Source organism: Martes martes (genome assembly GCF_963455335.1).
Source record: "Martes martes genome assembly, chromosome: 16".
Lineage (NCBI taxonomy): Eukaryota > Metazoa > Chordata > Mammalia > Carnivora > Mustelidae > Martes > Martes martes.
Window position 1 is genome coordinate 60027184 of NC_137904.1, and position 23191 is coordinate 60050374.

The following is a 23191-nucleotide window of genomic DNA, read 5'->3' on the forward strand; positions in this document are numbered from 1 at the left end:
GCCTTGGGCCCTGGGGGCACTGGGCACCGGGAGACAGGGGCCTGGCTCAGGCCACGCACGGTGGCCAGAGCTTCTCAGAACTCCTTTTGCAGTGTGCGGGAACCCCGGAGGCGCAGGGAGAGGGCACTCCTGCTCCAGCACCTGGGGGATGCCTGGGAGGCAGAACACCCCAGATTTTCAGGAGCACGGGTGACGGGGAATACATTTTCTGCACTCAAGCCATGAGCGGATTAATCCTGCTTGCTTTTTCTCCATGCCCTCTGGCTGCGCTGTGGCCTGCCCCTCTGGGCCCTTCCCACGTTTCCGGGCTAGAGGGGGCCTTCTCCACTCGCCGCAGCTCTGGCCCGGGCCAGAGGTGGGCTGTCCGCCCTCCTGCTCTTGTGCACATGAGGGAGCTGTGGCCCTACGTCTTTCTTCTCTGTCCCTTCCTGTCTGGAAGCCATCACGTGGCCCATGCAGGCTCAGGGTCAGGAGCCTTAAGGTGGAAAGGAACCCAGGTATTCTGAGAGTGCTGGTCTGCGGGGGGCTCCAGGAAGGAACACAGACCAGGACTCGAGGGCTCCAGGACAGGGCTCTGGACTGGGGAAGGGGGTGGAAGAAAGTCCCTCTCCCACAGGATGTCAAACTCACCAGGCCCAGAAGCAAGTTAACACTGATTTATCTGTCCCGTAACATGGCTGCTCCGGCAAAGCCGAGCCGGGCCGGGCCCGCAGGAGGCTCGGGCAGAGCCGGGCCGGGGCCGCAGGAGGCTCAGGCGGACGTGTCAAAGAGGCGGTCGATCATGTCGCCCACCTGCTCCACACGGTACTTGATGTACTTCTCCGGGTTCTTGGTGAAGGGCACGCTGCCATACCTGGCCAGGCGCTGAGGTCAGGGGCAGGCTAGCAGCCTCCCCAGCTCTACCTCAGCCCAAGTTACTTCCGCAGCGTGCCCCTGAGTGATGCCCCCGTCTGGCCCCAGAGCAAAGCCCAAGGCACTGGCTCGGTCACCCACACCCACACGCCCCTTCGTGTTTTCTCCAAGAAGCACAGCGCAGAGACCCAGCAGGGGAAGTGAAGGGCACAGGGCTGGGGAGGTGCCGGCAGAGGGCTCACCTGTGCAGAAAGGCCCCATAGGTCTCCCTGACAATATTTTTCTGCGCTTGGCGAATCTTGTCTCTCTGCTCCATGTCAGGGATAGCCCAGGCCTTCTGGATCTTGCACAATTCTTCAAGGCCATCATTGAAACCCTGGCCGCAAAAAAAGGTGGAAATAGAAGCGACCCAGCGACCAAGACTCCAGGCCCGTGTCCCTGCAACAGCAGCAGGGAGCCATGGAGGGGAGGGCACCCCAACTCACCTTGAACCGCTCCTTGATCATCTGCCGCTCCTTGTCCCTTAGCTGGGGGCGGTGAGAGAGGGCAGAGAAAGTGTTCCTCAGAGCGGAACCGCCCGGCCACTGGCTCCTTCCCCACACGCCTGAGCCCAGCCCTATCTCCTGCCGCCGTGGTGGCCACAGGCATCCTTCGCTCTTCCCAGCGGGATGCTTGTCCACTTTTTCCCAGAGACATGACAAAAAGTCTCACACCTGCTAGACACCCCTTCCCAGCCCAGGCCTTCTGCGCACCTTGACTCCTGGTTGGAACACAGGTAGATTCTTCTCAGCGATGTAGTCGGTCACCTTTAACCAGCTGCCGGGTGGGGAGAGAAGCAGAAGACAGAGCAGGGACAGCTCAGGCTGCTGCTTCCCAGGGACTGGTTTGTTTTGTTTTTTTTACATCTCTGGATCTATTAGGGGAGGGGCGCTCCGCAATCATTAGAGTCACAGCTAAGCAGAGCACAACTGAGATTTTTCCTTGGAAAAAGAAAATGTTGGGGCTGGTGGCTTTCAAAACTAAGAACAGGAAACAGAATTCAATACATCGAACAAACACTAGTAACTGCACTTCACATCGATCTCCTGGAGGAAGCGGATGAGAAAGGAGGGAGGGAGCAGAGGACGGACAAAGCGAGGAGGAGGGAGAGGAAGCAGCACCAGGGGAAACACACAAACCGAGGAGAGAGGAGACAGGGATGAGCAGCAGCGGGAGCACAGCAAGTTCAAGTGCTCTCGAGACCTTGCTCCTCTCGGGCCTCACGTCCCCACACCGGTGAGGCAGCCTCCTGATTCTTCTTAGCCTGACGCGTGGCACCCCACCCTCCAGAGAGGCTGCCATAGCAGCCCCCAGGGAGCAGGTGGTGGTAGAGGGGGGCTTCCCTCTCCGTCCTGTCAGTGTGGTTAAACAGCAAGCCAAGCGGAGGACCGGGCCCAAGGGGAGCACTCCCCCACCCCTGACACACTCTGAAGCTCGGGTAGGAAGAGGGAGTGAAGGATACGAGCCTGGGGGTGAGGGGAGGGCGCGGCGGGGCCTACCTGCGCTGGTAGGTCTGGATCTGCTGCTCAATGTGCTCCCGGTAGGAGCGCTCGGCAGTCTTCTGGGTCACGGCCACCAGCTGGATCAGCTCGGACCTGGGGCGGGGTGGAGGGGGTGGGGGAGTGGGGAGGGAGCAGAGGGGGACCAAACTGGTTTTCGGGGCCCAGAGGCTGCTGCTCTCCACAGCAGCACCCGCGAGGCCTGCCCCACGCCGCCCCAGGTCCCGGGACTCCAAGGGGCAAAGCGCTGCCCTCCCCGCCTGGCCAGGCAGAGGGCACAGGTGGCCCCGGAAGGGCAGGGGAAGGGGGGAGCCGCGTGTGCGCACAGGCCCCGCAGCCACTCACTTCTCCAGGGCCTTGAGGATGTAGTTGTAGTTGTTGTGCAAGAAGATGGCGCTCAGGGCCGGGTCCTCGTACACCTTGGACTTGCTCAGGAGGTTCAGCTGTAGGTTGCCCAGGACCTTACCTGCGGGGGGAGGGAGTGGCGACATCCTCGGGCCGTCTGACCAAAAGCACCGGATCCCTGGCCCTTGAACCAAGTCCAGCCCTTGTCCTTGTCCCTTCTAACATCAGACTCCACAAGCCTCAGGAGCCCTCTGCCTGGCCCTGCTCAGCCCCGCAAGGGGAAGTTAGGTTACAATCCCCAAGGTCACGGAGGGGGCTCGCGAGTGGTTGGGGAGCAGCAGAAGGGCACAAAGGCAGGGAGGGAAAGGCGGGGAGGTGGGCGCCAGGGGGGCCGCACTCACAGATATAGGTGCTTAGCAGACGCTTGCTGAACTCGGAGCTGTAGCTGGTGGCAGAGGAACTGGTCTCTGGGAGGAGAGAAGGCCCGTTACTGCAGCCGGCGCAGCAGCCAGGACCCTCTCTGGCCTTCCTTCAGCCCTGGAAGCCGCTGTGCAAGCCCTGGGAGGGGCCCCTGAGCCTTCCTCTAGCCGACTGGATGCAGAGGCGCTCGGGGGTGGGGCTGCTGAGCCGCTGGGCTCCTGCTGCTGCAGGGACAACTGCCTCAGCCTCTTCCTGGAACCCAGGGCAAGCCCCTCTCCGGTGCCGGTGACGGTGACGGGAAGGTTAATGAGCTGGCCCGTGATCAGCAGGAAGGCTGGCCGGACAGGAGTGGTATGTCCCCTGCCCCCCGGCCCCGACTCATGCCAGGCGCTATCTACTCCCAGGCCCATTTATCTCGTTGTGGGCTCCCCACAACCTCCCCCCCTTCTCCCCTACTGGGCTCCTCTGCACCAGCAGGAGGGTGGTGGTGTAGGGGGAAGGAGGGGGGGGCAGGTGCTGGGATAGCCCGGGGGGGGGGGCGTAGACAGGGTGCCACCTGGATAAGCTCAGGGACAGAAAGTGGCCTTGCAGGGAGCTGAGAGAGTTGGGAGCACCCCGAAGAAACTCACGTCCCCCCGACCCCCGCTCCCCACTAGGTCCTGGGTCTGTTCAGATGCCTCCGTCCCCAAGAAAACTCACCCATGGGGTTTCAGAGGGGTAGGATGGGGCTGCGGAGCCCCGCTGCTTACCTCGGGGGTCTAAAGGAATATTGTATGTGTCCCCAAGAACTACGGAGTGAAAGGCAGTGCACTCAGAGGGGAAGGGGGAGAGACAAAGAAGGGAAAAAGACGCAAAGTGCAAACACAGGTTAGAAACCGTGTCCCCAGAGTCAGGCAGACCCCTCCCCGTGACAGCCAGAACACAGACACCAGGACACACCCCAGCTGGACCCCTGAAGGTGAGGGAGCACGAAGCCAAGTGGAGATCTGGAGAACTGCAGGCCAGAGGCCGCTCCTGGCTTCCTGGCCCCCAAAATGGAGGGACGGGGAGGGCCCAGGGACCCAAACAAGTTGGGTTGGGTCTCGGTACTCAGAAATGCCAACCTCCTTCCATGCCAACCTCCCCAGCTCCAGTGCCAGGGCAGCAGTCAGTGGGAAGACACTGGGCCGGCCCTGAGACAGCAGCCCACAGAACGGTCAGCTGTGTGACTAATCTGGAGGACAGGCGAACACAAGAGCAGGTGGAGAAATGCGGAAGGTGGGGCAAGGCAGGTGGGCCATCTTCGGACCAGGGAGTGCCAGTCTCCGGAGCGAGCACGGTGGAAGGAGTGAGAAGGGAGGGAGGTCGGGTCAGAAAAGGCACAGTCAGACCCCACTCCACCGGCTAGGGTTCTCTCTCCCAGAGGTGGCCAGTCACCCCATGTCTCCAGACAAGAGGGAGGAGTCAGGGACGGGTAGAGGGCCCCACTGGGAGGTGCCAAGTACCTTGGGAGGCCAGCATGGCCCCTGCCGTCTCTTGGAAGTCTAGGAGCTGCTGTAGGAAGAGGATGGCCTGTGTGGGGAGAAAACGGGTCCAGGAAGAAGGTCAAGGGCAGGACCTCAAGGTCGAGATCACCTCCCAAACACACCCCCTCGGACCATTCCACGGCAAGGGCCAGCGGTCTGCCACGTGAAAAGGGTGGTTGCAAGCTTCCTGCCCTACTGGAGACTCCAAGGACTTTGCCATCCATCCTGCCACCAACATGCTGGCCCTGGGCTAGGCCGCGCCCCTTTCCCTCCCCAGGCAACCTTGGGCAGCACCTACGTTGCTTGTGAGCTCGTGCACGGTGCCATCCTTGGGCATGTTGTATTCCTTGTCCGGATCATTCTGTGGAAAGAACAGCCCAGCTTCCTGAATCTGCTCCCAAGGCCTCGGTTCCCACCTCAAGCCCCAGGCAGTCTGCTCTTGGTGCCACCTGCTGGTAGACAGGGGTCAGGGCGCCCCTCAGGCAGGCAGGCTAGCGAGACGGGACAGGAAAAATGGGGCAGGAGGGTCACCCTTGGGGGCTCCGGAGCCCCCTGGGAAAAGAAAGGGAGGCAAGTGGGTACTGACAGGAGACTAGCAGCCCCTCTTGGCAGCCTGCCCTCTGCAGGAGCTCCTGAGGCAGGCCCCTGGTGGCCCTGCCCACAGCTCCTAGGGCCGCAGGTGGCCCCAGAGAGAGGGAGAGCACCTTGATGTTGTCAGCAAAGTCCTCCAAGGCCTTGGCTCCAACGGTCTCCATGGAGGTGATGAGGCCGGGCAGCTTGTTCTTGGTGCTGGCAGCCGTACCCTGAGGAAGCACATGGCTGCAGAGCGGACCCGCTCCTCGCCAGCCGTTCCCCTGCCCCTCATCGCAGGGCCTCCCCTCCTGTCCTGGCACCCCGCGACTGGGACCCCTTGCCCAGGGCCCTGCAGAAGCTGCTTCCATGCAGCTTTGGAGCAGGGGTGTGACGGTGGAGAAGGCGGCTCCCCCTCCCTGGGTCCCCAGGGGTCTTCCCACCCACATACCTGGAGCACCTGGTCAAACTCGGGCTTGGTCTGCTTCAGGTGCCGCAGGATGGGGAAGACCGTGAGCACGGCGGAGAAGTCGTGCCGAATGATGGCCTTCCGGGCCGCAGACACGATGTTCTCCCCTTCGAGCATCAGCCCGTCCAGCGCATCCTGCGAGAGCAGAGCAAGGATGTGGCTCACGGAGGGGACAGAGTGGTGACGGCTGCCTCCTAGGGACGGTCAGGGCCGCCGGAGGGGCTGGGGGAAGCCAGCATGGCCCAGCAGGGGACAGCAACCCCCCCCCACACATGGTGGGGGTGGCTATAGCTGAAGGCTACTGGACGGCAGCTCTGGCCCGAACCCCGGCTTCTGCAGCGGCAGGTTTGCGGGGACATCTGGTCAGTCGGGGCCCAGGAGCATGGTGGGGTGGGGCGGCACCTGGATCAGGGAGTCAAAGGTCTTTTTCTGATGGTGCTCAGGGATGACGTCCGTCAGCAGCTGGTACTCGCTCTGTGCCAGCTTGACGAAGGCACTGACGCAGTGAATGTAGGCGTCGGTCTCCACGTCCAGCGTGTCGTCTCTCCCTGGGGGGACAGCAGTGCCCCTGAGCTGCTGGTCTGGGGGCTGCCGCTTTCCCTGCTGGGGGGGGCATGGGTCTCCCCAGCTCCTGGCCTGCAGCCCAGGCTGGCAGCAGATGTGGGGAGGAGGCGGACTGTTCTGGCAGAAAGCTGAGAGGATTCGAGCAGGCCTGACTGCTTCGAAGGGAAAAAACAGGGCTGCAATCCAGCCTTTGTCCTGGCTTCATTTTCAGCTCTGCCAGACAGTGTTCACGTCCCAGAGCATCAGGTACTAGAGATGTTGGGGAGATAGATGGAGGGATAAAGAGGGAAGAGCCCTGCATCGGCTTCCTGGCTACGGTGTACCTATCCCCAGGACTGAGGATTCTGAATCGTACTAGAAAGAGGACGGCCAGGGGTGGGTGAATGGCAGTGCCCACGTCAAGGGGGCAGGCACCCTGGTCACACATCGGAGAAAATGCCGGGCCACTGAAGGCAGTTCTCAGCCCCACCAGACCTTCTGGAATGTCTAAGAAGGCAGTGGGCTATGGCCTAGGAGGCTAGCTGGTGTGGGGTCAAACTCTGAGAAGGGGCCATGAGTCCCAGAAAGGGAGGGCTTCTTGCTGGTCAGCTGCCCCAGGAGACCCAGAACCCACTAGCGGAGGCTGGGGCAGGGGGCGCCCCCAGGCAACCTGGTCCCACAAGCAAGGGAACGGGCTCCGAGTCAGAGCTGTTGTCGGAGTCAGATGTCAGGGCTCCCTGCTCTCCAGGGAGCCACCTTCCAAGTAGCGGCAGCTTCTCCCCTTGGCCCAGGCCCTGAGAGCCAGGCACACACGCCCATCTGGAGAGAGGCAAGGAGACCTAGTGCCCAAAAGAGAGACTTGAGAGAGAGAGACAAACAGGCCTGGCTCATCTTCAGAGCAGAGCCCTTCGGGGACCTCTGCCAAGGCAGCGGCGGCTGCCCTCGGGCTGGGCTGCGGTACTCACCAGCCAGCGGCCCGTGCTTGTCGTTCAGGGCCTCGGACAGGTGCTTAACTCGGAAATCATGCTCGTGACCTAGCGAGACGTCGGCCGTACAGACACAAGCAGCGTTTATCCAAGGGCCGGGTGGGCTGCCCCTCGGGGACAGGGACGAAGCCCTTGATCTCCAGGAGGGGACGTGAGATGGGGAGGGGGGCAGGGGAAGGGACACCGGAGAGGGCTCTGAGCCCCTCCTCTGCCACGGACCACCTTGGGAACAGCCATTTCAAGCCTGACTTGCAGTGCCCCAGACCGTCCTTGAGAGCTGGTTCTCTAAGCCCGAGGGCAAGAGAGAAGGCTTCGGGACGACCAAGGAAGGTTCTGGAGAGCTTCCGGTAGCTGCGGAGGGTCTGATGCTCGGCCCCAAGGGGTTTACTCGCATCACCATGTTTGAAGGTAGCCTGGAGGCCTAGGCCAGCTTGGTCCTGCCACTGCTGGTCTGAGCGTGAAAGGGCTGCCCGTGACAAAGAACTTTCTCTGAGTTCAAATAGGAGACAAGGACAGAGACAGAGAGGGAATGGGTAGGAAGCCTCAGGGAGGGCAGAGCTGCCGTCAGCCAGATAGGACCAGGCCAAGGCCATGACACCTGCCCCTGTGCCAGCCGGAAGGAGTGGCACCAGGGACCTGTTGTTCCCACCCCTGCTCCCCTCTCAGGGACTCTCCCGAGGCCCTCCTGGGGGCTTGGAGGCTCTGCCCTGCCACGAGAGCGGACACAGGGTGGAGGAGGAGGGAACAGGAGAAGAACACGGGGTGATTACCTTCCAGAGGAATGAGGTTAGAGCCCCCCTTTTTCCCATCTAGACCATGCTGGGAATACTGTTTCAGAAGGTTCTGAGCCTTACGGATCGTCCCTGTCACCAGAGCCACACAGAGAGGAGACAAGAAGACCTAGGAAATGAGCGAGAGAAAACAGCAGCGGGCCTGCACCGGCCCCCCCCCAGCCCCTCCTTCCCCCCAACAGTGAGCATGCCCACACGCCATCTCTCCAGCAGGCCCCTTCCAGGACCCCCGGAGGTGCTGCACAGGGACGAGAAGCAACGGGCACGGGGTGTGCCCCACATGGGCTCCTGATTCTGCTCCTGACCCTCACCGCTCTGGATCTGAGTTCTCTTTAGGAAGCACAGTGGGTGAAGGAGATGAGATGGGCCGAAAAGCCCATCAGGAGAAGCCCCAAATAAAAGACACCACTGAGTGCCATGCAAGTTGGACCAGACTGGGGCTCCGGATGGAGGAGCTGGTGACGAAACTCTCACACCCAGAGGGCACAGCCAGGCTGGCAGAGTCTGGGGACCCCCTGAGGCCGACAGGCCCATGGCCCGGCCCGAAACACTAGTAGGAGTCAGAGCTCCTGGGCATGCTCAGTGCTGGGATGTGGACACACGGAGGTCAACGGAAAGCAGAGCCCGGGAGCTGGTGAGACGGGACTGAGCTTCCTGGGAGAGCGGTGCCCAAGACAGAAGGCTTGGAAACCCCGAGGCAGCCTGGCCCCGTGCACCAAAGCCACCTGAACCCCCAAAGCAATCAGAGAGAACTCAGAAGCTCGGCTGGGGGTTCATGGAAGCCACCACACAAAGCCGGAGGCAGGATGGTAGACAGGGGACATGCTTCCGGCATGGAGGGAAAAAACAACAGTTAGTATCACGAGTGAAGTCAACAAAAACAACATCCCAACGCCTACAGCCTCTGGGGTCAGCCACCCCTGTGGGAATGAGACATCTCAGGGCAGGAAAGGGGGGAGATAAAATAGCATTTAAAAGAGACGAGGATAGCCGCCTTGTTAATAAAATGCACTGGGAGCAGGGAGGAGGCCCCCACGCGTAACTCTGGTCTGTCTTCCCTGGAGACTCCTGCATCCCCCGACCCCCAGCCGTGTCCCGGAACACAGTGAGGCTGCCTGGGTTCTGGCAGTTCCCCGAAAAGCTGGGGGAGAAGGGACAAGGTCTGGAGTGGCTTTCTGTTTAGACCATGTGACAATTAGCTACTAACGACCAAGTTCAGGGCCCTGGCTCAGCATCTGTCGCCCCGTGTTCTCCCCAGTCGGTGAGCAGCCCTGCTAATGAGCAAATCGGATTCCTGCCCCACAGCCCACCGGCAGCAGACGGGCTCACACAGGGGCCTTGAGGAGGCTCTCGGCTCACTGGCGTGGACGGAGACCGAGGACACTGATCGGGCAGCCGTCAAACCCATCAGGCGCCCAATGACCACGGAGACGCTGAGATTGGCATTAAATTACCAACCGACGGAGGCCTCCCTTGCTCCTCTCCTCTGACCCAGGAGCAGGTGGGTCCCAGGGGCCCGGCTCCCTAGTGTCCCACATCAGTCCCGACCCCTGGCTGCTGACAACTCTCGAAATTCTGCAGCAAGCACAGCAATCCTCAGAGCCTGAGTCTTCTTCCTCCGTGGCCCATAAGCCGAGGACAGCCTAGGCCCACTGCGAGCCCTGCCACGGCCCGCCAACACCCTGGGGGCGGTGTAGACCAGGTCTGCCCCCGCCCCCCGCCATGGGCCTATCAGAGAAGAGATGGGGAAGAGAGCCCAGACCAGCTGAGGCAGGCAGCCTCACGGCCTCATGGAGGGAGACAGCCCCTGCCCAACGCACAGAGGCACAGGGACAGACCGACAGAGTGCCAGCAGCCGCAGCCCAGCAGGCTGGCTCAGCAGAGCGGTAGGAGCAGGTTCTTTAGGTGACGGCCAGGAGACCCACGCCAGAGGGGAGAAGGCGGGGCACCTCCTGCTGGGGCCACCAGTCCTCTGCTCCCTTGGGCCCCCGAGGGCAGCTTTCTCCAAACCCCAGTTAAAGGCCCGAGCAGAAGCAGGTGCTCTCTGAGGGGCACGGGCAAGAAACACTCTCCACACACCGCTGTCATGAGGGGTGGGTCCCAGTGGCCACGCCGGGCATGTTCCCGCAGCCACAGCTCGGCAGGGTGGGCTAAGGAGGAAGCAGCCCCTGGCTCTCGAGCTTTCTCTCCCCGGTGCAGCTCACGGCAGCCCCTCGCCCTGCAACATCCTAGCTTCTCCAGACTGCGGCTGACACACAAAGACATTTCACCTGGAGCGTGGAGCCTCAGCAGATGGGGAGTCACCTGCTTTCTGTCCTCTGTACCTACAGCCGGGGGTCACTGTGAGGACAAGCTCTGGAGGGGCCGACGCCGCTAACCCCAAGGCAGCTGAAGGCGACGCAGGTCCCACACAGCCTTCCAGCGGGGGGCTGAATGGGTGGGGGTGGGGGCTCACCTGGCCTCTTGATGGGCTTCTTGGTGGGCGTGTCTTTCCTCTTGTTGGGGATGGCAGGGGAGTAGGGAACCCCAGAGGAAGAACTGCTCTTCCGGAAATGCTCCTTCAGGCCCTTGATGGAGCGGTCTAGCTGGCTGGAGCGAATCTGGTAGTAGACGTTCATGAAATCTGAGGAGAGAGGGGGGGAACGGCTGGGGCAGCTGGGGGCCCTGCCTCTCTTGCCCCTCTAGATGCAGTGGGCAGGGCAGTAGCAGAACCCGCCATTTCGGTTTGCGAACTCATTCCTAGCATCTGCTGTGGCTCCCAGCTACCCAAATAGCCTTGTCCCAAATCAAGCCATCTTAGAAGGGGGTGGGGAGAAGAACAATAGAGCTGCTAATTAAATTTCGAAGGTAAAGTTCTTTGAGATAAAAAACAAAATTAGGGGGCACCCAGGTGGCTCAGTGGGTTGAGCGCCTGACTCTTGATTTCAGCTCAGGTCATGATCTCACGGGTTGTGATATCGAGCCCCATTGGCCTCCACGCTTAGTAGTGAGTCTGCACAAGCCTCTCCCTCTGCCCCTCCCCAGGGTATGCGCGTACACTCTCTCTCTCAAACAACTAAATAACATCTTTTTAAGAATAAATAAACATCGAGATCCACCTTGGTAAGGGGTCAAAGGATGTGAGCGATTTACAGGAGGCAAAGAGATAACAAATGGCAGTGAATGAAAAACACTATGTCTTCAGCCATTCGTGACATGCATTTTTAAAAAGGACCATGGCAGCCCCAGCTAAGATAAATAAAATTAATGAAGAAGAAAGAGCCTTGGGACCATTGATGGCTCTTTGGACTGGCCCTGCCCACCTGGAGAGGAGCTGCAATGGCAGAAAGTTACAAACCTGTTTGGCCACTTCTTTTTTCTCTTTTTATTAACACATAATGTATTATTTGCCCCAGGGGTACAGGTCTGTGAATCGTCAGTCTTACACATTTCACAGCACTCACCATAGCACATACCCTCCCCAGTGTCCATCACCCAGTCACCCTATCCCTCCCCATCACCCCCCAGCAACCCTGTTTGTTTCATGAGATTAAGAGTCTCTTACTGTTTGTCTCCCTCCCGATCTCATCTTGTTTCATTTTTTCCTTCCCTACCTCCCACGACCCCCTGCCCTGCCTCTCAAATTCCTCATATCAGAGAGATATGATAATTGTCTTTCTCTGATTGACTTATTTCGCTCAGCATAATAACCTCTAGTTCCATCCACGTTGCAAATGGCAACATTTCGGTTTTTGGGGGTTTTTTTGATGGCTGCATAGTATTCCACTGTAAATATATACACCACATCCGTTCATCTGCTGATGGACATCTGGGCTCTTTCCATTGGTCGACTACGGTGGGCATTGCTGCTATACTGTTTGGCCACTTCTACCTGATAGTTGTGTCTTTGAGAAAACACCCAAAGAACTCCCTATGTAAGGAAAGCGTCCACACAAGTATGCTCACAACAGGACTATCTATCAATACCCAGAACACTGGAGAATCCAAAAATGCAAACAGACCGGGAAATACTACATTTCAGCAGTTCCCAACCAATGTGTTGCAGGGAGCCCCAGTGTAAAAAAATGGGCGAAAGCACAGGGGTTTGGAGGTGTCCACTGGCCTCCCTCTTCTCCCTAAAATTCTCCTGCTGAGCCCACGGTCCCCCAAAGTGCTGCTTAGGAGCCGCGGACGTGTTCACACAGTCACGTAAGGTATAGATTTACTGCTCGTATTATCATTCCTACTAAACTTTATGAAAAAAAAAAATCCAGGTGGATTAAAGAAATAAAGGGGGGGAAGGAGAGCACTGCGTCTGGCCCTGCCACCTGGGTCCTCTCACCTTGGTTGCGGCCGTACTCCACCAGCCAGCGGGAGATGCGGATCACGTCCTGGAGCACTCCCTCCGGCAGGTGCTCCAGGGGCACCTCCTCTTGGACCTCCAGCTCATCCTCGCCGCTGATCAGATCCAGGATGAGCACAGGGGACACGACCTTGCTGTGCCTGGTCATCAGGCTGCGGAACTCGGACTCCAGAGACTCCTTCCCGCGCTCGAACAGCAGCTTCTATGGGGACAGCGGGAGGAAGGAAGGGAGAGGGCTTGGCTGCTTCAGCATCCAGCTGGCCCCTCCTCTGCCTTCACGTCCTTTCACCCAGAGCGGAAACACCAGGAAGCCCTCTCTGCTTCCGCCTTTGCCTCGTGGTCCCTCAAAATGTATGTTCGCACGTGAAACTCCCAGTTTTACGAGACGCAGGGGCCTCACAAACACGGGCCGATGATTTTCCCGCTGGGCCGTTACTCTGTTTTCTTGTTAGAGAAGGGTTCGTAAGAGAAAACAAAACTAGATAAATGGAACTATGTCAAGTGAGAAACTTTGGTTCTGCAAATGACACCATCCAAAAAGGGAAAGGACAGCCCACAGGATGAGAGAGAACATACGCAAATCACACATTGGATAAGAAACAGCCAGCCAGAACACGTCAGAGAACAGAAAACATGCGTCCACAAGAAAGAGAACACGTGAGGGCTCATAGCGACATTATTTGTCATTGCCAAAAAGTGGAGTGTCCCGCAAGTGGTGAATGTGGTCTCTCCGCACAATTTGACGTTCCTCAGCCAGACCATGAACAAAGCATTGACACACACCACTGTGTGCCCGAACCTTCAAAATGTTACATGAGGTAAAAGGCGGCAGACACAAAAGGTCACATATTATACGATTCCATTCCTATGAGAAGCCCAGAACAGACAAATCTGGAGGAACAGAGCGCAGACCAGTGATAGCAGAGGCTGTGTGACCGGGGAGAGGAGGTGAGGTTTGGGGCTCTCGTTTGGGTGATGGAAGTGTTCTCAAACCAGTTCCAGTGCTCTTGTGCCACTCTGTGATTATGCTAGAACCACTGAGTTGCCTCCTTTAAGTGAGCACATGTTATGGCATGTGAATTATCCCTCAATAAAGACGTCTCCGAAATGAGAAAGGAAGGAGTTGGAGTGTCCTTGCTTGAACGACGAGGACGTCCTCTTGGGGAGACCTACGGCTCACGTCTCCTGTATTCTCTGCCTCCACCCACCCCCAAGTTCTAGTCCAGTTCTTTACTCTACAACCCAAACTTGGCAGTGACCCCCCCAAAACAAAGTTCTCCAAGTCCTGACACCCCAAACTCAAGACAGCGCCCCCCAACATGCTGCAGTGCACTGATGACATTGGTGTGTCCCCACGGGTGACTGGTGTTGATCCCACTGTCCTTCAAGGCAAGGAGGCGGGGCTGTAGGTGGTCAGAGACCACTGGCTAGATACCAGCCAGTGTCATACCCAGTGTGACATATGAATGTCCTCATTTCTATCACAGAGCCTGATGGCAGAAACTCTGGGAAGTGCTGCTCTAAATAAAAGCTTTCTAGGTTGGAGAAAGGCCAGGCTCCCGTCTGCCGTTTCCCAGCTTACTCCCTCTTCCGGGTGACACACATACTCAGGGTGAGAACTGTGGTGCCACCAGGAGGGTGTGCCCGGCGACTGGGTCCGAGCTGGCTCTTCCTCTAATATTCTTCCCGCTCCGGGAGGTTGGGGCTCTGCTCTCACCATATCTCCTGTCTGCATTCTCCCCTTCCCTCAGTGCCTCGGGTAAACCTCACTTCCCAGCCTCACCCCATCTTGCTCTGGTCACCTACAGCCTCTGATACTGAAACGCAAAGACAGGAAACAGAAAATCAAACATGAAAACATGAATGCAGGTTCCTAGAGTAGTCAAGTTCACAGAGACAGAAAGGAGAATGATGGTTGCCAAGGGCCGGGGGAAGAGAGGAACAGTGTTTAGTGGGTAAGAGTTTCATTCTGGGAAGATGGAAAGAGTTCTGCAGACGGATGGTGGTAGTGGCTACACAACGTCAATGTAACTTAATGCCACTGAGCTCTTCACTTAAAGTGGTTAAAATGGTAAATTTAATAGTACGTATTTTTCACAACAGAAAAAATACAAACGCGCGCATAAAAATCAAATGTTAGATTTACATTTGATACGTAATTTAGAGTTGAGTTAATTATAAAAATGTATTAAGAATGTATACCTATAATTTCTGAGACAGAAGTCTTAAAGGCTGAAGTACGCATATCGTATTACGTACTACTGATTCTCCCACTATGTTCCCCTTTAAGAAGCTCCAGTGTCCCTCATGGGACCGGGGGCGGGGACTGGTGTTCCCCAAACCTCCCTCCCGCATTGGCCCGCTGGCCCCTCACCACTTTGTTGAGCTCTGGGCTGTCCGGGCTGTTGTCCTGGAAATACTCCACAGCCTTCTGAATCTTGGCCATGCTCCCGAGGTACTCCTCCAGCCTCCCTGTGGGGCTGCGGAGGGAAAGGGCTGCTTCAGCCTGGGCAGATGCGAGATAAACAGGCAGGACCAACTGGTGTTTGAAAGAGAAGAGAATGGACACAGGGGACTCCAGGCTCAATATATTCAAACTCTCCGTCCTGAAGCCTAGCGTCGCTGGCCCAGGAGCTGTTAGCAATGCAAGCCTCTGGTCCCAGCTCACCCCTCCCTGATGATTTTCTCAGTGTCACTGGCCACATGGTAGTAGCTGATGACATGGTCCAGGCAGGAGAGAGTCTTCTCAACATTCTCCTGCAGCCGCTGCAGGTTCTCTGTCTGTTTGTGCACGGGGATGATGGAGTTCTCTAGCTTCATAAGACGGCTCTCAAAGGATGACAGGATAGACACCTGCGGGCGACAGCCCAGTGTCAGGACTCACGCTTGTCCCAGGACTGCTTCCACCCACACATGAGGTCTTTGGTGTTTGCTGCCTTTTCTCTGGTTTTCTTTCTCCCCGCCCCCCAGCTTTTTTTAAAAGATTTTATTTATTTATTTTGACAGAGAAAGAGAGCACAAGCAGGGGGAGTGGGAGAGGGAGAAGCAGGCTTGCTCGATCCCAGGACCCTGGGATCATGACCTGAGCCAAAGGCAGATGCTTCACCAACTGAGCCATCCAGGTGCCCCTACTCTCATTTTCTAGATAATAAAGTCCATGAGGGAAGGGATAGGGTGTCCGTGTTCACCACTGTATCCCCAGCACCTACTATGTGCATAGCACATGGTCCAAATAAACCGGATGACGTGTGCCTTGAAGGCAGACCGTGCATCGAATGAACTCCTTCCAAGATAATCACCGCAGGATGGCCTCCCTTCCACCCCCGGAAGCCAAATCTCAATTTCACTTCTCTCTGAAGCTTTCCTAGACTGAACAGGAAGTAGTTTCATACAGAGTAGCCTCAAATGCATTGCTAGTACCTTCAAAACCCTCTTTCTCTCTAAGGGTGAATCTCCATTACATAAAGACTAAGACTTTATGATTGTGTTCTTAAACATATACTCAAAGTCTGCATACTCAATATGCATACTCAATATGAGCTTTTCCAGGAAGTAAGGAAGGAAACTCCTATCTGGTGAGCACCTGTTGCAGACCAGGTACTATGCAAGACACACTCCCGTGCATTGGCTCCTATGACCTGCACAGCCACGCCGGAAGGTTGGCACTGCCTCTGTTAGTAGATGAGTTAACTGAAGCTCAGTGTTACCTGTCAGGAGCCACACAGAAATAAGTGGAGGGGGCACCTGCGTGGCTCAGTCAGTTAGGTGTCTGCCTTTGGCTCGGGTCATGATCTGAGAGTCCCGGGATCAAGTCCGGAATTGGGATCCCTGCTCAGCGGGGAGTGTGCTTCTCCCTCTGCCCTCCACCCTGCTCTCTCTTGCAAATAAATAAATACAATCATTAAAAAAAAGAAGAAGAAGAAGTAGTAGTAGTGGTGGTGGTGGTGGTGGGGCGAGGACCAGATCCCAGCTCTGATTTCAAAGCTCCTTCTACCCCTCAGTAGAAGGGTGAAGGCTCAGAATCTCAGAATCTCAGGCCACCCTTGCCCTCTGATCATCACCCAAATTGAGGACGACACACGACCACCACGCAGCCCATGTAAGTCAGGCTCGCTAAATGTCTGCAGAAGGAGAGAATGAAGAACGGAGAGCTCGCACCGAAAGCGGAAAAGTCTGTGCCAGCAGGAGCTGCGGCATCCTCAGAGAAGGGGCAGAAAAAGGGAAGGGAGCTAGGTAAGAGCCACCCCACACAGCCGCTAGAGAAACCCACACATTCCCGCCGTCACCACCCAGGCTCGAACCCTCGTCTCCTCCAGTCCGGAGGCCTGTCTGCCCCTCCCACCTGAGAGGTTACTCACCATGTTTTTGGTGAGCTGGTCGCTCTTCTCCAGGCTGTCTCGGATGAAGGACAGCGTCTCCTCCTCCTGGGGGAAGCGGAGGGGGACATATTACAAGAAGCTGGAGGCTAAAGAACATCGCGTCCCGGCCCCACGGCCTCGCCCCCAACCCTATCTCCTCGCAGGGAGTGCTCCCTCCTTGCCCTACCCCCTCACTGAGCAGACGCCCCGGCCGGGATCTCGGCCCCTTCCCTCACCTGCTCCCCATCCCCAGCCTCACCTGCTTCAGCTTGTCCTCAATCTCCCGCCGCCGGGCGGACGCCTCCTGCGGGGGTATCATCGCCTCGGCCCAGCGGCTCCCACTGCCCAGAACCTTACCTCTGCGTGCCCTCTCGGCTCCCGTCTCTGCCACACCCACTTCCGCCCTTAGCCCCGCCCCGTGGCGCGCTAGTGGTGCCATATTGGGAGTGGCAAGCGGAATTGGGCTTGCGCAGAACCAAGTAATGGGCTGGGCAGGCGGCCATCTTGGGTGTGGCGAGGGTGGCGTCTCTGCCTTGTCGAGAAGGTTCCCCAGCGGCGTGGTGTCGCTTTGCCGACGGGACGGGTGGAGTTCACTTGCGGTCTTCGTGTGGAGGCCGACTGCCGCTGGGGAAGACCATAAGTTTGTTTCCCTAGTGCGCATTTTGTGTCCAGGCACGGATATCGCTCTCCCCGCAGACTGCAGCACAGAGCGTGTCACATAGTAGGCCCAGAACGTGTGGCCATTTGATGAGCTCCTCTAACGCCTCTGCCCAGAGCCGCCTCTAACCACAGCTTCAGGGGAGACATTCCTGGATCAAGGTTCCTGCGGGGCTGGGGGTTCAGCTTTAACCGCAAGACTCAGCTCCTGCAAAACCTGATGTCACTCCTTCCTCCATTCCTTCCCTGCCCACCCCGCCTCTGGCCCTGGTCCACGGGGAAGTCAATAGCCGTGTGGCTTTGCTCAGTTCCTCTGTGGGTCCAGCATCCAGGCAGAGGAGGATAGACAACAAGGCATGTGCTGGTGGGTGAGAATATTTTGGGATACCAAATCCTAGTGTTCCCAAGCACCCCCTCCCCCCCACCAAGACCCACCACATCCATGAGGGGGAAGAAATGGGACCCAGAGCCTGGAGACGGATTGGGGAGCTCTTCTGCTGGGGCAGGAGGACCATCTCAGATATGGTGGGTGGCCAGGAAAGTGGGATTGAAGGAAATCTCCAAGTGCAGCCCTGTTAGATATGGGAGAAGATTAAAAGAGTCATTGTGGGAGGGCACCTGCGATGATCTCACCGAAGCAGTCCTTGTGCAGTTCTGAGAACGAAGGCGAGTGTTTAAACAGTTAGGTGCCACTGTACAGAATGAGGGCCTGGAGGGCTACCGTGGAAAGGACTCTAGACTCCGTAGACCAGCCTAGAGAGCCCCCTTTAGCACCTGCATCTCTGAACAGCACCTAGCCCACGGCAGTTGCTCAAAAAAGATATTGATAATGTCTTGCTCTGTAAGTCTGAGGATCCCTATGTTCATGAACGACTACTTTGAATTTGGCACAATATCATTGCATTTTTTGCAAATAAACTACATATCTGTGTGCTTTTTTGTATTTTCTCAAATCTCCTTCACTATGTGTAATTTGGTAGCCAGCTAACCTGTATCGAGAGCCTTCTGTTTGTCCATCTCTGTTACAAACACTATCCTTACCGGTTATCTTGTCTAATCCTCACAATAAACTTAAAAGTCAGGCACAGCTGTTGTCTCCCTTCTGCAGATGAGGAAGCTCAGGCTCAGAGAGGTCAGGTGCACTAGGTCAACACAGCTGGCTGGGAGAGGATACCCGCCCCCCCAGGCTGCTCCCCGCCTCCCCATGCTGGGTGGCTCAGGAGTGTTGTTTGCTGCTATGCAAAACCACTAATCTGGTTTACAAGAAAACCCTTTGTGAAAAACAGGTTCTATTTATGACAGTCGTGTCTAGTAAAAGGTAAACAGAATGAAAGATGAGCTTAAATTATTCTCATTTCTCTTTCTCTCGAATAATAAAATCTTTTTAAAAAATGGGGGAAAAAATGGGGGGCCCAGGTGGCTCAACCAGTTACGTGTCTGCCTTCAGCTCAAGTCATGATCCCAGGGTCCTGGGATTGAGCCCCATATCGGGCTCTCTGCTCACTGGGGAGTCTGCTTCTCCCTCTCACCCTCACTCTCTCTCTCTCAAATAAATGATTAAAATCTTTAAAAAAACAAATTATGTTCATCCCAATGTCAGGCATGTGCTGACAAGTAGACACTGATGAAGTCAAAGCTGTCCTTCCCCAGCTATGCTCAGCACAGGCTGCTTTAGCAAAAGTAAAAGGAGCAAGTGGCGTTTCAGCTACAGCCGCAGGAGCCTTGCTTCTCACTCGGAAACTTGTGCGGATCACAAAGGTGGCAATCATCGCCAGGCCCCCCACTGCCCACTCACAGAGATGCTCTTCCCAGGGGAAAGGACTGTGGATGAGCTCTCCCCCCCAACATTATATTCATTTGTTTGGTACCTTCCTAATTCCAGACGTTGGAATTCATTACTGTTCGTCCTGAGGAACCAGGTGTATAATTCCTCCAAATGTTTCCTGGGCCCGGAACATTTGTATGCCGGGACATATGCCTATGGCTGGGATTACAGCCATCGGAAATATGGCTGACTCACTGCAAAACAGGAAAACACAAACTCCAAAAACAGTAAGTAAATGGATGATTCAGTTTCTCTAGTTTCTAAAGGTAATGAGTTAAAATTACCTTTCCATTAAAACACTTCTAAGGAAACAAATTTTCCTTTTTTCGGTAATGATCAAAAGTAGCCTGTCTTGCTCACTGAGAAACCACCAGCCATTAACAGTGCCATCCGACAGAGTGGTCAGGAGGGTGTTTTTTCTTTTCTTTTCTTTGAACTCCTCGCAGATATAAAATGAGAGAAAGGACAAAGGTGTCCAGAGCCCAGGGGTGGGCAGCCTTTCATGTGCTTTCTTATAAGGAAGACAGTACAAAGGATCGGGTTAGCTTCGAAACACCTGTGGGCACAAACTTGCAGTTTGGTTTTCAAACTATTGTTTTCCCAAAGATTTTATTTATTTATTTGACAGAGAGATATCACAAGTAGGCAGAGAGGCAGGCAGAGAGAGTGGCAGAGAGGGGGAAGCAGGCTCCCTTTTGAGCAGAGAGCCCAATGCGGGGCTCAATTCCAGGACCCTGAGATCATGACCTGAGCCAAAGGCAGAGGCTTAACCCAAAGAGCCACCCAGTTGTCCCCTATACCTTGATCATCTTTCAGTATCAATATCAGAGATCTCTTGAGTCCTTTGCGCAGTGTTTCACAGAAGAGATACAATATAGCAACGCCGTCCTCCATTAATGGACACTTGGGTTCTTTCCAGGTTTTTGCTATTGGAAACTCCACCCCTATGCATAATGGCTGGTACATCCCGCACAGACCGCCCCTGTACGGACATCTACACATTCCTAAATTAAAACATTTACTCTAAAAATCTGTAGAGAGGGGCGTCTGGGTGGCTCAGTGGGTTAAGCCTCTGCCTTCGGCTCAGGTCATGATCTCAGGGTCCTGGGATCAAGCCCCACATCGGGCTCTCTGCTCAGCGGGGAGCCTGCTTCCCCCTCTCTCTCTTCCTGCCTCTCTGCCTACTTGTGATCTCTGTCAAATAAATAAATAAAATCTTAAAAAAAAAAAGAAATCAGTGACATTGAAAACAGGACATTAGTAGGGAAAATCAAGGAAATCCAAACTGGTCCTTTAAAAAGATCAATAAAATTGGTAACTTCTACTCAGACTACTCAAGAAAAAAAGGGAAGACACAAATTACTAATATCAGAAATGAAACAGGGGTCATCATTACTCATCCCATGGACATTCATAATAAGGAATATTATGAACAACTCTATGGTCTGAAATTTGATAACGTCGATGAAACAAGCCAATTTACTGAAAGACACAATCTATCAAAACCCACACAAAGAGAAGTAAATAATCTGAATGGGACTACATTTATGACAGAAATTTAATCAATAATTAACTTTGAAACAGAAAGCATCGAGTCCAGATGACTTCGCTGATGAATTCTACCAAAAATTTAAGGAAGAAATGATACCAATTCCCTACACTCCCTTTTAGAAATGGAAACAGAGGAGATACTTCCAGACCTATTCTAGGAGGTCAGCATCACTTTAAAAGTAAAACCAGCTGAAGACATTACAAGAAGGAAAAACTGCAGACCAGTATCTCTTATGAATACACACGCAAAAATACTCAAAATATTAGCAGATCAAATCAAACAATGTCTAAAAAGAATTATACACCGTGGGATTATTATGCAAGTGAGATTCATTCCCAAGTGTGAAAGTCTAGTTCAACATTTGAAAGTCAATTATGGGGATGCCTGGGCGGCTCAGTCGGTCAAGCTTCTGCCTTCCACTCAGGTCATGGTCCGGGGTCCTGGTATTGAGTCCTGCGTGGGCTCCCTGCTCAGGGGGAAGCCTGCTTCTCCCTCTCCCCCTGCTCATCCTCTCTCTTCTTTCTCCCTTTCTCCCTGATAAATAAATAAATAAATAAATAAATAAAATCTTTTAAAAAATGTCAATTAAGGTAATACATCACAATAAGCTAAAGAGAAAAAATTATGTGATCATATCAATAGATGCAAAAAAAGCATTTGACAAAATCCAACATCCATTCATAACAATTTTTATCAAAAAACCAGGAATAGGGGCGCCTGGGTGGCTCAGTGGGTTAAAGCCTCTGCCTTCGGCTCAGGTCATGATCTCAGGATCTTGGGATCAAGCCCTGCATCAGGCTCTCTGCTCGGCAGGGAGCCTGCTTCCTCCTCTCTCTCTGCCTGCCTCTGCCTACTTGTGATCTCTCTCTGTGTGTCAAGTAAATAAATAAAATCCTTAAAAAAAACCCACCAGGAATAAAGAGTAACTTCTTTAACTTGATAAAAATATCTATAATAAGCTTACAGCTAACATCATTACTTTGCAGTGAGAAACGAGATACTTCACCCTAAAATGGGGAGCAGGACAAGCTTGTTCACTCTCACCAGTACTACTCGACATCATGGTAGGAATCCTCACTCTTGCAAAGAGAGAGGGGGAGGCATGTGGGAACTCTGTACTTTCTGCACAATTTTCCCTGTAAACCTACAATTCCACTAAAAAAATAAAAACTATTTATAAAAGATGTTTAAATGGCATCTCATGTTTAATTTTTTTCTTCAATTAAAAGTAAGTTTGAGGGGCGCCTGGGTGGCTCAGTGGGTTAAAGCCTCTGCCTTCGGCTCAGGTCATGATCCCAGGGTCCTGGGATCGAGCCCCACATCGGGGTCTCTGCTCGCAGGGAGCCTGCTTCCTCCTCTCTCTCTGCCTGCCTCTCCGCCTATTTGTGATGTCTGTCTGTCAAATAAATACATAAAATCTTTAAAAAAAATAAATAAAAGTAAGTTTGAGGGGCATCTCAGGGCTCAGTCTGTTAAGAATCTGACTCTTAATTTTGGCTCAGGTCATGATCTCAGGGTCATAAGATCAAGCCCCATGTTGTGCTCTGTGCTGAACGTGGTGGATGGAGCCTGCTTACTATTCTCTCTCTCCCTCTGCCCCTTCCTCCCCTTTGTTCCCTCTCTTAAAAAAAAAAAAAAGTAAGTTTGAGGAAATTAAGAGATATAAACTTCTGGTTATGAAATAAATAAACCGGAGAGATAAAAAGGACAGCTGACATCGCCAAAGGCAAGGGAAGCAAGGGCAAACATGAACTATTGGGACTTCATCAAGATCAAAAGCTTTTGCACAGCAAAGGAAACAGTTAACAAAACCAAAAGACAACTGACAGAATGGGAGAAGATATTTGCAAACGACATATCAGAAGATATTTGCAAACGACTTTATCAGATAAAGGGCTAGTATCCAAAATCTATAAAGAACTTATCAAACTCAACACCCAAAGAACAAATAATCCAATCAAGAAATGGGCAGAGGACATGAACAGACATTTCTGCAAAGAAGACATCCAGACGGCCAACAGACACATGAAAAAGTGTTCCACATCACTCGGCATCAGGGAAATACAAATCAAAACTGCAGTGAGATACCACCTCACACCAGTCAGAATGGCTAAAATTAACAAGTCAGGAAATGACAGATGCTAGCAAGGATGCGGAGAAAGGGAAACCCTCCTACACTGTTGGTGGGAATGCAAGCTGGTGGAACCACTCTGGAAAACAGCATGGAGGTTCCTCAAAAAGTTGAAAATAGAGCTACCCTATGACCCAGCAATTGCCCTACTGGGTATTTACCCGAAAGATACAAATGCAGTGATCCAAAGGGGCATGTGCACCCGAATGTTTATAGCAGCAACGTCCACAATAGCCAACCTATGGAAAGAACCTAGATGTCCGTCAACAGATGAATGGATAAAGATGTGGTATATACATACAGTGGA

The 23191-nt window shown here is 54.5% G+C and overlaps 1 protein-coding gene across 11 annotated transcripts; it reads right to left on the bottom strand.

Annotated features, from left to right (window-relative positions):
* Positions 1 to 223: 223 nt before the first annotated feature.
* Positions 224 to 17099, bottom strand: EXOC7 (exocyst complex component 7). Of its 11 annotated transcripts, XM_080826360.1 has the most exons (22): positions 16979 to 17093; positions 16720 to 16785; positions 15030 to 15214; positions 14736 to 14841; positions 12341 to 12563; positions 10475 to 10642; positions 10290 to 10343; positions 7999 to 8091; positions 7208 to 7276; positions 6102 to 6247; positions 5682 to 5834; positions 5365 to 5463; positions 4959 to 5021; positions 4640 to 4706; positions 3905 to 3943; positions 3137 to 3202; positions 2736 to 2856; positions 2391 to 2486; positions 1605 to 1668; positions 1338 to 1379; positions 1095 to 1228; positions 638 to 853 (listed from the first exon to the last, which is right to left on the bottom strand). In XM_080826360.1, exons 1-22 carry the CDS (start codon positions 17036 to 17038, stop codon positions 751 to 753), a joined length of 2217 nt encoding a protein of 738 aa, XP_080682486.1. In that variant the 5' UTR covers positions 17039 to 17093; the 3' UTR covers positions 638 to 750. The 11 variants fall into 11 exon arrangements, with proteins under 11 accessions (XP_080682493.1, XP_080682488.1, XP_080682486.1 ...); XM_080826363.1 differs by lacking the exon at positions 10290 to 10343; XM_080826364.1 differs by lacking the exon at positions 7208 to 7276.
* Positions 17100 to 23191: the final 6092 nt, after the last annotated feature.

Coding starts and splice junctions, on each gene's coding strand:
- EXOC7 (XM_080826360.1), bottom strand. CDS start 17,038: ATGATACCCCCGCAGGAGGCGTCCGCCCGGCGGCGGGAGATTGAGGAC. Junction 4,707..4,958: donor TGCACGAGCTCACAAGCAAC/GTAGGTGCTGCC, acceptor CTCCCCACACAG/GCCATCCTCTTCCTACAGCA. Junction 3,944..4,639: donor GGCCATGCTGGCCTCCCAAG/GTACTTGGCACC, acceptor TTCACTCCGTAG/TTCTTGGGGACACATACAAT.